General features: G+C 39.3%; 1 protein-coding gene across 1 annotated transcript; it reads left to right on the top strand.

Moving 5' to 3' along the window:
- Window positions 1–6,050: 6,050 nt before the first annotated feature.
- Window positions 6,051–10,936, top strand: LOC139695107 (RING finger and CHY zinc finger domain-containing protein 1-like). The gene is made up of 4 exons (XM_071593740.1): window positions 6,051–6,437; window positions 6,583–6,744; window positions 6,827–6,982; window positions 10,653–10,936. The coding sequence occupies exons 1-4, from the start codon at window positions 6,282–6,284 to the stop codon at window positions 10,824–10,826; spliced, it is 648 nt and encodes a 215-aa protein (XP_071449841.1). The 5' UTR covers window positions 6,051–6,281; the 3' UTR covers window positions 10,827–10,936.
- The last annotated feature ends 2,521 nt before the right edge of the window (window positions 10,937–13,457 follow it).

Raw genomic sequence — 13,457 nt, 5'->3', positions numbered from 1 at the left:
GGCATCTGCGAAAGGATTGAAAGGATGGCTCTATTTGAAACCCTTAGGAAGGGACTGCTTCAGATATGTAAATGTTTAGTTCAAGAGGTCATTGATGTCTTCTTCCACAGTCATGACCTGGAATCTTGATTATAAGCATGATAATAAATATTTTATTCTATCACAGAGTCATTCATTACATAGTATCTTTAGATAGATAGATACAGGCCTGTAGATACGAGTGTGGTCCCGGAAGTGCATGACCCGACAAAGGAAACACAAAAATTTTGAAAAAAAAATGTATTTATTTTTCAACATACTCTCCTTTCAGCTCTTTACACTTATCCCAGCGATGTTCAATATGTTCGATACCGGGTGAATTCTTCTCGGGTCTTCCACCGGGTCAATGGCTCCATAGCTGCCGACGTTTCGATTCGCGACTCGGTCATCATCATCAGGGCTGATTGCCGTTCCGCCGAAAACTTTTCGGCGGAACGGCAATCAGCCCTGATGATGATGACCGAGTCGCGAATCGAAACGTCGGCAGCTATGGAGCCATTGACCCGGTGGAAGACCCGAGAAGAATTCACCCAACTAATACGCCGGGAAAGCACCAGATCTTTCAAGTTCGATACCCTTTTTATAATAAGAACTGTCTTGCTCCTCAAAATAGCCATTAACTGCCTACATCACTTCTTCTCGGTTGGAAAACCTTTGACCACCGAGCTATTTTTTCAAGTTTGCAAGCAGAAAATAATCCAAGGGGGCTAAATCTGGCGAATCGAGTGCATGAGGTAGCAATTAAAACTTTAATTCATGAATTTTGGCCATTGCAATAACGGATTTGTGAACGGTTGCATTGCCTTGACGAAACAACACTTTCTTCTTAGCCAAATGCGGCCGATTTTGCTTAATTTCTTCGCTCAAACATTGCCATAAGTTTACATAATACTCTTTGTCGATAGTTTCTCCTTTTTCAAGATAGTCAATGAAAAGTATCCCATGTGCATCCCAAAAAACGACACCATGACCTTGCCTGCAGATGAAATGGTCTTTGCCTTCGTTTGAGCCGGTTCTCCCTTTTTAATCCATTGTTTTGATTTTTCTTTGATCTCGGGTGTGAAGTAATGGACCCATATTTCATCCATGGTTATGAAATGGCACAAATATTCTGGTTTGTTGCTGTGAAACTTTGCTACAACAAGAAACTATGCTCGAGTGTAAGCAAACACAGCACCCATCTTGCACCCAGCTTTCTCATGTAGAAATTTTCAGTTAATATGCAATGTACCACACTTTTTGAAATGCCTACTATGTCTGCTAGCTTGCTAGATCACTTTCAGTCCATGATCATCCAGTATCACTTTGTGGATTTTATTCGCCGTTTCTGGAATCGTCAACTCATTTGGTCGACCAATGCGATTCTCATTTTGACAGCTGGTACGGCCTAGTTTAAACTCTGCTACCCAATATTTTACTTCTGTAAACAAAGGAGGAGACTCACCCAGAGTAGAGTCCAGTTCATATTTTATATTGGTTGGGCTGAGACCTTGCAAATAAAAGTACTGTATCATATAACAATGACCATTTTCTCCATTTTCACAAATTCACTGAAAATGTTCACTATTGATGGCTGCCAAACAAATAATAAACAATTTAGCATCTTCAAACTTGCAACTAAATACAGTGATATTTTTCAAATAATTACCACTATCTCTAGGTCAAGCCGGATAGTTATGGGGCCACCCTCGTAAAGGTTATCACATTATTTGGGTGAAATTGTGACCAAGTGGTCTCTCCTTCCATTTAACCCATCGTCTCATACTTATTATATTAGCCATAAAATTTATATTTACATGCAAACACATAAATACATATGACAGACAGAAATACATTATGCACAGATTTGCATATTGAAAATATATATATAAAGATTCTACGGAAAAACTCACACGAGCAGCACAATAATGGGACGGCACAATAGAACACAAATAGAATAGCAACATTTAAAAGGACACTCACAGAGTAAATTGTCCGAGCTTTCGGCCCTCTCAGAGGCCTTCTTCAAGTGAGACTGAAAATATGCTGGAGAGGGGAAAGGGGTATGGGCGGAGAGGGGAGGTGTGGAGCAGGGAATGCTGGGAGGGAAATTAAAGAAAGCTCTCTCTCTCTCTCTCTCTATATATATATATATATATATATATATATATATATATATATATATATATATATATATATATATATATATATATATATAGAGAGAGAGAGAGAGAGAGAGAGAGCCATCTTTAATGTGTGTGTATATTTATATATATATTTATATATATATACACACACACACATCCATGTGTACGTACATACAGATACCTGTACATACTATATATAAATTAAGTATACACCAACACATTTACAGATACTCAAAGTAAATGACAAAAAAGAAAGAGAACAATAAAATAGGGAAAGTCTAAGCAAAGTATGCAGTTTGTGGGAAAAGTTAGGGAGAGGGTGGCATTGCTCACCTAGTAAAAACCCACAAAGAGAAGGGGGATGTGAAATACCTGCGTAAACCCTATGAATTTGAGGAAAGAATACATATACTTAGTAAGAATTATTTTTTACATGGTATATATATATATATATATATATATATATATATATATATATATATATATATATATATATATATATATATATATATAATTAAGTTGCTGACATTGAAATGAAGAAATTAATTACATTAACAATACATGAAGAGTAATGAGAAACATAACATTAACTAAAAATAATGATGCAAAATCTTTATGCTTGAGATGACAAAAGAAAAAGTAGAAACAGTGCTCTTAGCAGCTGAGTGAAATGAGGGAAGGTATACTGGTTAAATTTTGTACCTGAGGAAAATGAACTTGTGAAGTGCTCTCTTATATTTTGTTGTGGATGGAGAGTTTTTTATTTCATCTTTGGTGTACAGGACATCTGATTTCATTAAGTGTATTCATTCAGTGATAGCTAGTTGGATTACTTAAACCAGCCATCACTGGTTAGACAATGCATGACAATTTTTTGCAGGGGCAGGCTATCCTGGATATGGGAATGATAGGATATCTTCTCCTATATCTATCCCTGAATGCATGGAAAAAGAATGGATCTCCAAAATTTTGGGGATGAAAATATTTCACTCAAAAATCATTTTCAAAAATATCATGAAAATGATTATTATATACATTTTAGGTGGATGCAAATCACATTTAAAATATTTATGTTTGTAAATTATTATTCCTAATTTGTAATATTGGTATGTTTTACTGATCTTGAAAATGGGATAGCCGAGACCGTAAACTTTATTGACACAAAGTTGAAAGGAGGCAGGGAAAAAACAAAGTTACAAATAAGGGGTGGGACAGGGAGCACACCCTAGGTCACTTGGGTGTGTTTAAGAAACAGTGACCCGCTCATACTTGAATTACACACTAAATAAATAAGAAACATTAAAAAAAACTTACAGCCTCTCAATCATTAAGGTGTGTTCAGGAATAACAGCGCTCCCATAAATCGCATTCACACACACACTCAGGGTTTAAAGGATCTCTCCTATGACAGTGACCTGCCAGTCACACAGATGCAAGCCAAATTATAAAACAAATGTAGTGAAACAGAACATATTTACATAAACAAGCAATCACTCCGGTGTGCTAGACCTTTGTGAGTTGCATTTACACACACACTCAGGGTTTACGAGGGCGGTTCAATATGTACCTAATAAGGGAATTCCTGAGGGAAGTTTATGTTATCATCGTGTGCTGCCATCTATGAAACGACGGTGAAACAAATTTCAGACTGATTTAAAGGTTAGTTTGGATTTGGCAGCCATTCGAGTAAGATGTGTTTCGTGATTTTTGCTAAGATGGAAAAAGAGCGGTAATTCGCGTTTTGTTTTTGAATGGGAAGAAATGCGAGGAGTTTAAAGTAAAGTTGGATGCACTTTATGGGGACACTTTGCCGCATTTAGACCACAGTTAGATATTAGTTCAACGAATTTAAACGTGGGCGAACATCTGTTTTTGATTAGGAGCGAATTTTGATTTGATTTTGGGTGAAGAGAATCCAGATTCATGTTTGTCGAAAGAGATTTTTTCTTGCTTTTGCCATGGCAAATCTGATTTGTACCGTTTGGGGAGAGATGAAGAAAATGGGCTACATGTTTGCAAGGTTGGGGGTGTGGGAGGAGGCGGCTGCCGACAGGCGTGACGGGGAGGAAGGGGTGGGTAACAGAGGTTCCGTCAATAGGTCCTTAACCGTCCCGAACCTTGCAGTATCCTCCCCTTCCCTATTCCAACTACCCCATCGCCTCCCGGCCCCCGCCTCGCCGTCCCTTATACGCTACCTCTAATTCAATCACGGTGACACGCGTTTAATGAGACGTCTCCAAATTCCTTCGCCGGTTTGTCCTGACGCCCTCACCACGTCAATTGCTTCTTCTTCGGCCCCCCATCCACGTCCTAGAACAACGCCCCCCGCCTTCACGACTCACTAAGACCCTCCCGCCCATTCCCCCTAGCATCGAAACATTTCTTTTATCATTCGGCGCGCGCAACAGATTAATTAAGCTGCCAACGGAAATCCGCCCGCCGATCATTTTTCATATGTTAATTCACGATTGTTTTCTGTGGACGGGTGACGTGGGTGGGTGGGAAGGTGGGGGTTGGTCTTGTCCTCCACGGAGGAGTTGTCGGTAATGGAGAGTTTGCTTTTCCGTTTCCGGCATTGAAGGCGGTGGCGGGACCACAAGACCCTTTCCTCCAAGTCGCAACCTCATCTCGAAGAGCTGTATTATTTTCTCACCGATGTCGCCCGGGCTGTCTCGCGCACCCAGGATCGGGACACAAGGGAGTCCATTCAATCTCCTCTGCTTGCTCCACCGAGAGTGAACCGACGGTGAACTGTCGCTCCGTAGGCTCTTGAGCCCTTGTAATGTCGTTGTGCTCCGGTCTGAGGGTCGCGGGTTCGAATCCCAACCTCGGTCACGTAGGTCACCTTATTCCGAATTGGCTCCGCTCTTGATATTTTTCCGATGGTGCGCGCCCTCATCAGTGTGGGCGCCATGAGCTCATGCTATTTAAAATTTCTCAAAATCAAAATTGACTCTTCTTTAAAAGATGCCTTAAAAAAAATCATGAAATCGTGAATAATTTTTAATTAAAAAAATTTTTTGCTGGTATCTTGTGAAGACAATGACGTAGTACTGGAGGCGAGGGATGCGGGATTTATAACGTTGTTTGAGTTTAAATCAGGCGGGTCTCCAATTGGTCGCACTTTTTCACTTCCACTCCGCTCATCGGACTCTTGGATGTGTCCTGCGGCTGAGGTCCGAGCGAAATATGGGGCCTACTCCCTCTCGTCCGCGGCCGTGTCGTTGCCTCCCCCACGACACATCCCCGATAACGGCCCTGGGTGACAGGGCGTGGGTTTGAGGCTGAAGGTGAGTTGGGATGCAAGGGGTGAGGGCACTGGAGAGATCCCAGTCGTCGCGGGTCTGGGTGGTGTCGGAATGGTTGGAGAGAGAAGCCGGAGGTCTAGAATTCTTGAAATTGTGTTCTTTTATGTCGATGTTCCTCGCACTCTTCCAAAATGTCTCTAATCGATAAACTTGTGTTTATCGTATGATTAGTCAACAAATGAAATAACTTTTGATCGTTTCTTAATCTAAAAGTGATTCCAGAATTGATTGATTGGTAATGAGCTCGTGAAAAATGAATCTTATTGCGCAACTCACCTACCTCTCAACTTCCCTCGAAAATATTAAATGTTTCCCTCCCCTTTATTTGCAGCCCAAAGGGGCAACATCTTCTAGATTCTACCGCTGTATTCCGCAATTTTCACCAAGACAAGAGCGGAGAAATTCAAAATTCTTGTAAAGCTACCACAGGTATGAAGATTCGTTTTGAACAGAAAACGGATCCCTCCCGGGAAGAATACATATTGTGGAGGGAGAAAATTTGTCGGCTTCTCTTAGTTGAGAAACTCTCTCGCAGGTGGCCTGGAATAAGGTCTAAAAAAGAGCCGGTCGGTGTCACGGAACTGGAATTGTAATATTGTCCATTGCTGATGTCTGAAGTTTAGGAAGTAATGCTTATTTTCTATCATAGTTCATGGATATGCTTTTGAAATTCAAAGTATTATCTCATGGCCATTTCTTTTCGACTCGTTATTTCAATGGGCGGCTTAGTTAGTCAACTGATCTCAACACCGAACTTCGAACTTACGTTACAACAATCGCAGGATAGCAATACGCACGGAATTAACTCATGAATCAGTACTTCTTATTTATTGTTGTGCTAATCCTGCTGGTATTAAAACTGGGCTTGAGTAACATTCTTCGCTTGTGCCAAGAGGCCTGGGACAGCATCCGGTCGATTATGGATTCAGAATGCCAGCATTACCAAAGGAATTGCAAGTTTGTTGTACGTTCCAAAATACGTATCTTTTGCGAAGCCTAAGTTGAATTTCTGGGCATGACTTTTGTTCATCTTTGTTGTCTCTTTGTATGTGGTCGCTCGGGTATTAATATTATGCCCACAACATATTTAATAGCCTAATTTCTTTCAGGCCCCATGCTGCGGCAAGGTATATGCGTGCCGCTTTTGCCATGATGACAATGAAGAGCATTCTATGAATAGATTTGAGGTAATTGAGCTGGTGTGTTCCGAATGTCAAACGCGGCAAAGACTTCAAACTGCATGCGAATCCTGTTCAGTTGTGTTCGGCAAGGTGTGTGGTTGTTTACCTCTGGTGCGTAATTATCCCATGGCCATGTTTGGTACTTTTATTTACTTGTCATTTATCTTTCCAGTATGCCTGCTTAAAGTGTCGGATTTTTGACGATAGAGACAAGGGGCAATACCACTGTGAAGGTTGCGGATTGTGTCGTGTTGGAGGGAAAAATAACTTTTTCCATTGCGAGACATGTAATTTCTGCTTGCCCGCCAGTATCATCAATACTCATCGAGTACGTAAGCCACATTTAGTTCTCATTGCTTAATTTAGGGAGGTGTGTGCTTTTGTGGTAAAACTGCACCAATGACTGTAATCGTATTGCAGTATTCATTTGAAAGTACTGTCTGCAGATGATCATCACTAGTGACTGATTCAACACAGATTTCAGTAATTGACGAAGTAATCCACTTAAAATGTTTCGTTGTATGCGTACAGTTAATTATTTTAGCCTTATATAGCCGAATGGCCTAGCCATTTGTTACGATTTTGCCCGAGTACAAGTGTAAATAAGAACTTGTCGCATGCTTTCCTCAAAAGTTCACCACTATGGTCTTCATTCATTACATATTTCTACGTGGACTATCTGTCAACTGTTAAACCCCATATTACGGTCCCAACATTTGTATATTTACGACACAGGACATATAGTCTTAAACTTGTGAGTTTTTTCCTTGATGTTTTCGCACCTCTTATTTTACATAAGGAATTTTAATTCGTGAGCATCCCCTATCGCTTTTCATGTTTTCTTGAAAAGATTCTTTGGCATCCCGAAATTCTAGTTAATTGCTTTCTTTAAAAAAATCCCTATCGATTACTGCTTCGTATTTGGTGTATTTGTACCCACTGTTTTGCATTCCAATACTGTGTAATACCCTTAAGTTTTCAAAGTTCTTTAAAAGTTCTAAGCATGATTGACTGTAGGACAAAATCAGGTGGAGGGGAGGAATGAAATGAATCTTAGCAATTTGTAAGATCTTTTAGTTATTGAAGTTGCAGTAGAAACTCCAGGAGTCAGTGTTTCACATGTACCAATACCAAAGTATGAGAGCTTTTTATTAAAATTGAATTCATATGGCAAGTTACTCTCTTACTATAAACATGAAAATATGGGGGAGTGCATACGAGCGAGTAGAACATTTAGTTAGGTAATAGTTAAGACAAAAATGTTTTTGAGTGAAGACTTTAAGTCTAAAGACTATGAGCTTCAATGAGTGATCTGTGTGGAGGGAAGAATGTTGCGTAGGGAAGGCCTGATAGGTAGGTGGAGTGCAATAAGTAGAGAATGGTCAATTGTGGTGCAAGCTAATTGTGGACCAGCTGACAAAAAATTAGGATTTATTGGAAGAGTATTGGGTAAATGTAATGATGAGTAAAAGAACCTTTTACTGGTTCGGCCTCCCTTAAAATATGCTGCTAGTGCATGGGATCCTCATGAAGTTGGAATCACTCACAGAGTGAAGGTTAAATTGCGGATAAAACCTCTTGCATAGATTTGAAGGAGGTCCCTTAGTGATGATGTTGAAAATGAGTTATTAGCACCATCATTCTTCATTAGAGAGATTAAACGAAGAACTGATAGATTTATGATGTCCATTTTTCCATGAATGATAAGGGATCTGAATAGTTAAACTGCTAAGGGGAAATTTTCTTTGTCCAAAGTAGGCTGGTTTGTAATCACCCCTGCCACACAACCTAGGGGTGTCTTGCAGGGTACCATGTATTTATGCATCTGATACATACATATGTATCTGATGCAGGTCTGCCATGAACTCTTCTTATTCACCTCCTGTACATCACATAAGCGCATGGACTTCTGATTAGTTGGAGTGGGGGTATTTAGGCAAGAGAGCTCTGTTGACCCTGGAGTAATTATTAGGGAGGTGGTCGATAGCTGAGATAATTTGCATTGACCCTAAAGTTTCCAAATACAATGCAGAGAACTTGCAAAGCACTCTTATTCAAGTGTCAGCCCTTTTCACGAGGTACCAAAGTCACAGTGGATCTCCTGGAAGGGATTTAGACTGCAAATGCAAAAATACTCATAGTGGGAATACCAATGTTAGGTGAGGTGAAGCATTTTGCTGCAACTCACCCATTTATTTCATTATGATGCATGTTTCAACCAAACCTTCTGATTCATTCCAAGGCAATGCAGGTGGATGCCACATTCGAAGTCCCATCTCTGAGCTGATGGGCAGTGAAAGGATGATATGATATCAAAGGATGTGTATTATTTTGTTGCACAGACTTTCATTTGATACACACTCTTCACAGTGTGAAGCTTTTCAATTAGAAGACTTGCTCTGTTATGCTCACTCATAAATCATCTAAAAATTTTCCCCATTCTTTATTGGGTCTTTGATGACAATGTCTGTGATACAAGTAACTTTGGTACTTTTAACTATCAAAAATCCAACTAAAACTATCCCTTATCATTTGAAAATAATACAAAACGTCTATTTTTATTTATAAAGTTGAAAATTGCTTAACAGTGATAGTGTCTTACTCCCAGAGGACTTTGGATGCAGGGGCATATTGCTGAATCTCAAGCTGTATCTTCTTAGGAGACTGAAGTCCATCACAGCACTTCGGCTGATCATATCTACTCTCTCACTAAATTGATGACCATTGACTGCTCTTGCCCACAAGAATCAATTCCAATCGACCGTATTTATAGACCAATGGCCCTCCTTTCCCTTTGCTGCCTTACCTTAGTTGAGCAGTGTAATTTAGTTGGAGGAAGCGGACCTTGGCCGGGATTCTAACCCGGGTTCGAATCCCAGCCAAGGCGAATGATTTTTACCCTCCAAAATTGTTGCATTGAAATGCATATAAGCAGATTACTCTGTTAAAAGTGACTGTTGCAGCTGTTTCTTTGGAATTAGTCAATGTAGAAACAGCCTAAGTGTTTATAAGTTGGCTTTAACCTCATGGACTGTGGCGCATTGCACACGACTATGAATGCCTGTGACATTTTATATATGGTATTTCGTCACAACATTTTATTCCTTTAAATCCCCCAAAATTTCAGAGTTAAAGAGGATGCCTCGATAGCTTAACTGGCTAAAGCACTCGACCGTACAGTGAGGGATTCGGGTTCGCAACCCAGTCAAGGCGAATGATTTTTACTCTCTGACATTGTTGCATTGAAAATCCCTTGGTTGAAGTATAGATAAATCAAATGCAATTTATTTTTCTAACAAAATTAAGCCTCAAGGAAACATCATGATCAATATTGAACCAATAATTATTTTAGAACCAATACCACATGCCTCCTGGTTATTAATATTGTTTGTAGATTATCTTGGGATAGTCATATTCACAATTTATGGAACAAACTAAGTTCTGTATGTTACCTTGTTAAATCTATTAGACTTACTATTAATATTAATGTGTTCTTGTCAGTCTATTTTGGTGTCTTCTACTTCCATTTAATGTACAGTATTCTTTCTTGGAGCTCTTCACCCCAACCGTAAAAAACAACATGTTCAACTTACGTGCAGTGCGCCATATTCTCCCCATTTCAATAAACTTTTCATCTTACCTTCTCCTTTTGTATATGCACATATATACAGTGGAACTTTTACATAACAGGTAAAATTCGTTCTGAAATCCCTCTAGTTATCCTAATCTCTCATAAAGGGAAACAATTTTTCCATACAAATTAAAGTAAAATATGTCAGTGCATTCCATGCCAGAAAAATAACTAATGGACAAGGTTTATTAAAAGAAAATGAAGTTTGCATTGTTTAGGGATCTTGAATCATCATCTCTTCTTTCACAGAGTGAACCAATCTAGTAAGCAAATTTGATTTGCAAGAAACAAAAAAATCTAAATAATTAATTCATTTGTAGTTCTGCAGCCAGTAGCAGCATAAACATGCCATTCTTTCTCCTCACAGTGCTTGGAGAATGCTTCGCAGTCTGATTGCCCTGTTTGCCTTGAGGATCTTCACACATCACGAGATCCGTGCCAAGTTTTCAAGTGTGGGCACCTCATGCATTCAGCCTGCCACTCTCAACTTCTCAAAGCACACTTCTACACATGCCCCCTCTGTGCTGGTCCCTTTCAGTGATCACCACTATGCTCAAATCTCCCTCCACCAAGTGATGTAACTTGTCACCCTTTTATATATGCCCAACCTGTAACATAATTTCTGGTAAATAAAAAAACCATCTCTTGTGCTGCCATTGTACTGTGCTCGAGTTGATCACCTTGTCGGAACTGAAATAGAGCATGGAAACAGATCCAAGTGCATTTGTTTGCCACCAAAGATGGGATCCAACTTCGTACTCTTAAGCTACGTTTCCATGGAATGGTATACAGTGTTTCTTGGGAGTAATAGAAGAGGTTATTAAGGTCTCATATTATTTCTCGTTGTCTTCTGTCAATGTATTGGTTTCTCTCTAATCTTTTAACAAGCTTACTTTAGAATCATATTGTTTTATAATTTCAAAGTAGGAGAAAAAAACCCAAGAAAATCTACAAAATTGACTTCAGCTTGTGGCCTTCTCATAGATATCCTGCAGACTACTATATTGTGATAGTTAAAGTGACTACTATCAATGCAAAAGAGGTAGAATGTTGAAATTTAAGCACTTGTAAAAAATGCAGCAGGATCTATGTATAGGCATCATACTACCCTGTCCATTAAGTACGCGAACTGAGGCCATAAAAACTTTATTTTGCAAAATTTAGTCTACATCAATTTTGTCCCCTTCAAAGTACTCTCCATTCGTTGCTATGCGCTTATTCCATCGTATTTTCCACTGTTTGAAGCATCCTTAGAAGTCCTCCTCGGCAGTTAGGCTTTTTATTTTATTCGTTGTTTCTTGCTTTATTGTGTGCCCATCCTCCCAGTGATGTCCCCTCATCACATTTTTGCATTTTGAGAATAGGGAAAATTTGCAGGGGGTGAGATCTAGCGAATAAGGAGGATGATCAAGGATGGTGATTGAATATTTTGCCAGAAACTGGCAAACAATCAATGCTGGATGTGCAGATGCATTGTCATGGTGAAGGATCCATCCATCATGTTCGGTTAAAATAGTGTGCACTGTTGATTTTCCTAAATTCAGTTCATCATCTATCATTCGGACAGTTTTTTGACGATTGGTAAGGACAAGGGACCGACCACAATTATTGTTGTTGTCAACATGGTTGAAGGTCGTTCCAGCCTTGCATCATCCATGGTGTCTTGCCAGCCATCTTTAAAATGCTTAATCCACTTGAAAACAGATGTTTTCTTCTGAGCATGATCACCGTAAATAGCTTTCAACATCTCAGTAATTTTTGATAACTTTTACTGCACTTCACCAAAAACTTAATGTTGATTCGTAGTGCCATGATTTCGTCAATTTTCATTTTCGTGAAGCACTAGAAACAAGGACAACAGAAACTAACTTAACTGGCACCATTCGCACAACTCGACAATCCGCCAAGCACGGACGGGTCTCAGGCAACTAGCGCCACTAATGGGTGGGGCTGTAGTCAGCATCATGGCTGCCAGATGGCACCAGTTCGCGTATTTATTGCACTGACCACGTGTATGTTGTTTAATTTGGTGTTGATTCATATTTTTTTAAAACATATCTGTAAAGTTTCAAAAGCAAAACTGGAAAAAAAAATAAATTCAGTGATTTTGAGAAAGCTCAGAAGTCAGATTAAAATTTGAGGGGTATAGAAAAAAATGCATTGGTGCACATTTAATCTTTCAGAATTTGTAAAAATGGTACTTTTCCGATGCTGTATTAAAGGCGTCAGACAAATCTGCAGTCAATCATTAAAATCAGTAGTCGAACTGTAAGGAGGGCGCAAAAAGCACTGACATGTAGAGCATAAACAGTAAACTGACACAAGTGTATTTGGCTGCCACCAACGGGACTCTCATTACCTTAAGAGAACTCATGTTCTTGACTAGATCCTTTGCAATGTGCCTCCTAATCATAACATATTAAAAAAATAGGTATTGTCCTGAAATTTTCTGGATATAAAGATTTGGTCTCTGGATCTTTATTTGCTTTTCTCAAATTTCGATATTATTTTTCTATAAAATCACAATACTGCAAAATCATTAAAACTGAATGGTCTTTTCGTGTAAAACCACCCTATATTTAAAAAGTCAAAACACATTGATGTGTATTATCGTTTCTTTTAGTTGGTGTCAGGTCAAGTTAAGCAACATATGCTAGACTGGCTATCTATGTATTTGTTCCCAAGCAAAAAGCAAGATTTTTGGTGTTGGTATTTTGGCATTTTCTCTCATTCCTTCGGGGTCACTGCTTGTACCTACATCATGAGAGCATGACAATGATTTCCCATGTTTAAATGGGGAGCAATGGAAATCAAATGAAACCTTGCCTCAGCAATAGAAGAGTCATGATTAAGGAACCAAGATGAACAGCATGATGGTAGGTAAGGTGGAAGGGGAGAGAGGAGTGCCTGGAAATTCATATCTTAACGTCACATCATAGGAAGCCAGTCTTAAGACAGTGATTAGTTGCCTTTGTAGTGGATGGACCTGTAAGAAAGTCACTACATTTAAAACTGCAATATCTTTATTTTTCACAGAGTGGAAGATATGCAAATATGTCATTAGGTTCTAGTCCCTACCAAAAATGTAGAATCAGTACCACTGTAAAACAGTGTTCGGTGGAAGCGAAACAGGACAATTTGTTTAAGGGATGAAAGTAAGGTTTGTAGACTT

Source organism: Hetaerina americana, unplaced genomic scaffold (assembly GCF_022747635.1).
Source record: "Hetaerina americana unplaced genomic scaffold, ioHetAmer1.1.p SCAF_6, whole genome shotgun sequence".
NCBI classification, from domain to species: Eukaryota; Metazoa; Arthropoda; class Insecta; order Odonata; family Calopterygidae; genus Hetaerina; species Hetaerina americana.
The sequence above is the reverse complement of the archived record's forward strand: the minus strand, read 5'-3'. Positions and strand labels throughout refer to the sequence as shown.

Bases quoted from the DNA above. Each gene is read 5' to 3' on its own strand.
- LOC139695107 (XM_071593740.1), top strand. From the start codon at position 6,282: ATGAATCAGTACTTCTTATTTATTGTTGTGCTAATCCTGCTGGTATTA. The intron at 6,745-6,826 runs GTGTGTGGTTGT...TTATCTTTCCAG, and splicing joins GTTCAGTTGTGTTCGGCAAG to TATGCCTGCTTAAAGTGTCG. The intron at 6,983-10,652 runs GTACGTAAGCCA...TTCTCCTCACAG, and splicing joins GTATCATCAATACTCATCGA to TGCTTGGAGAATGCTTCGCA.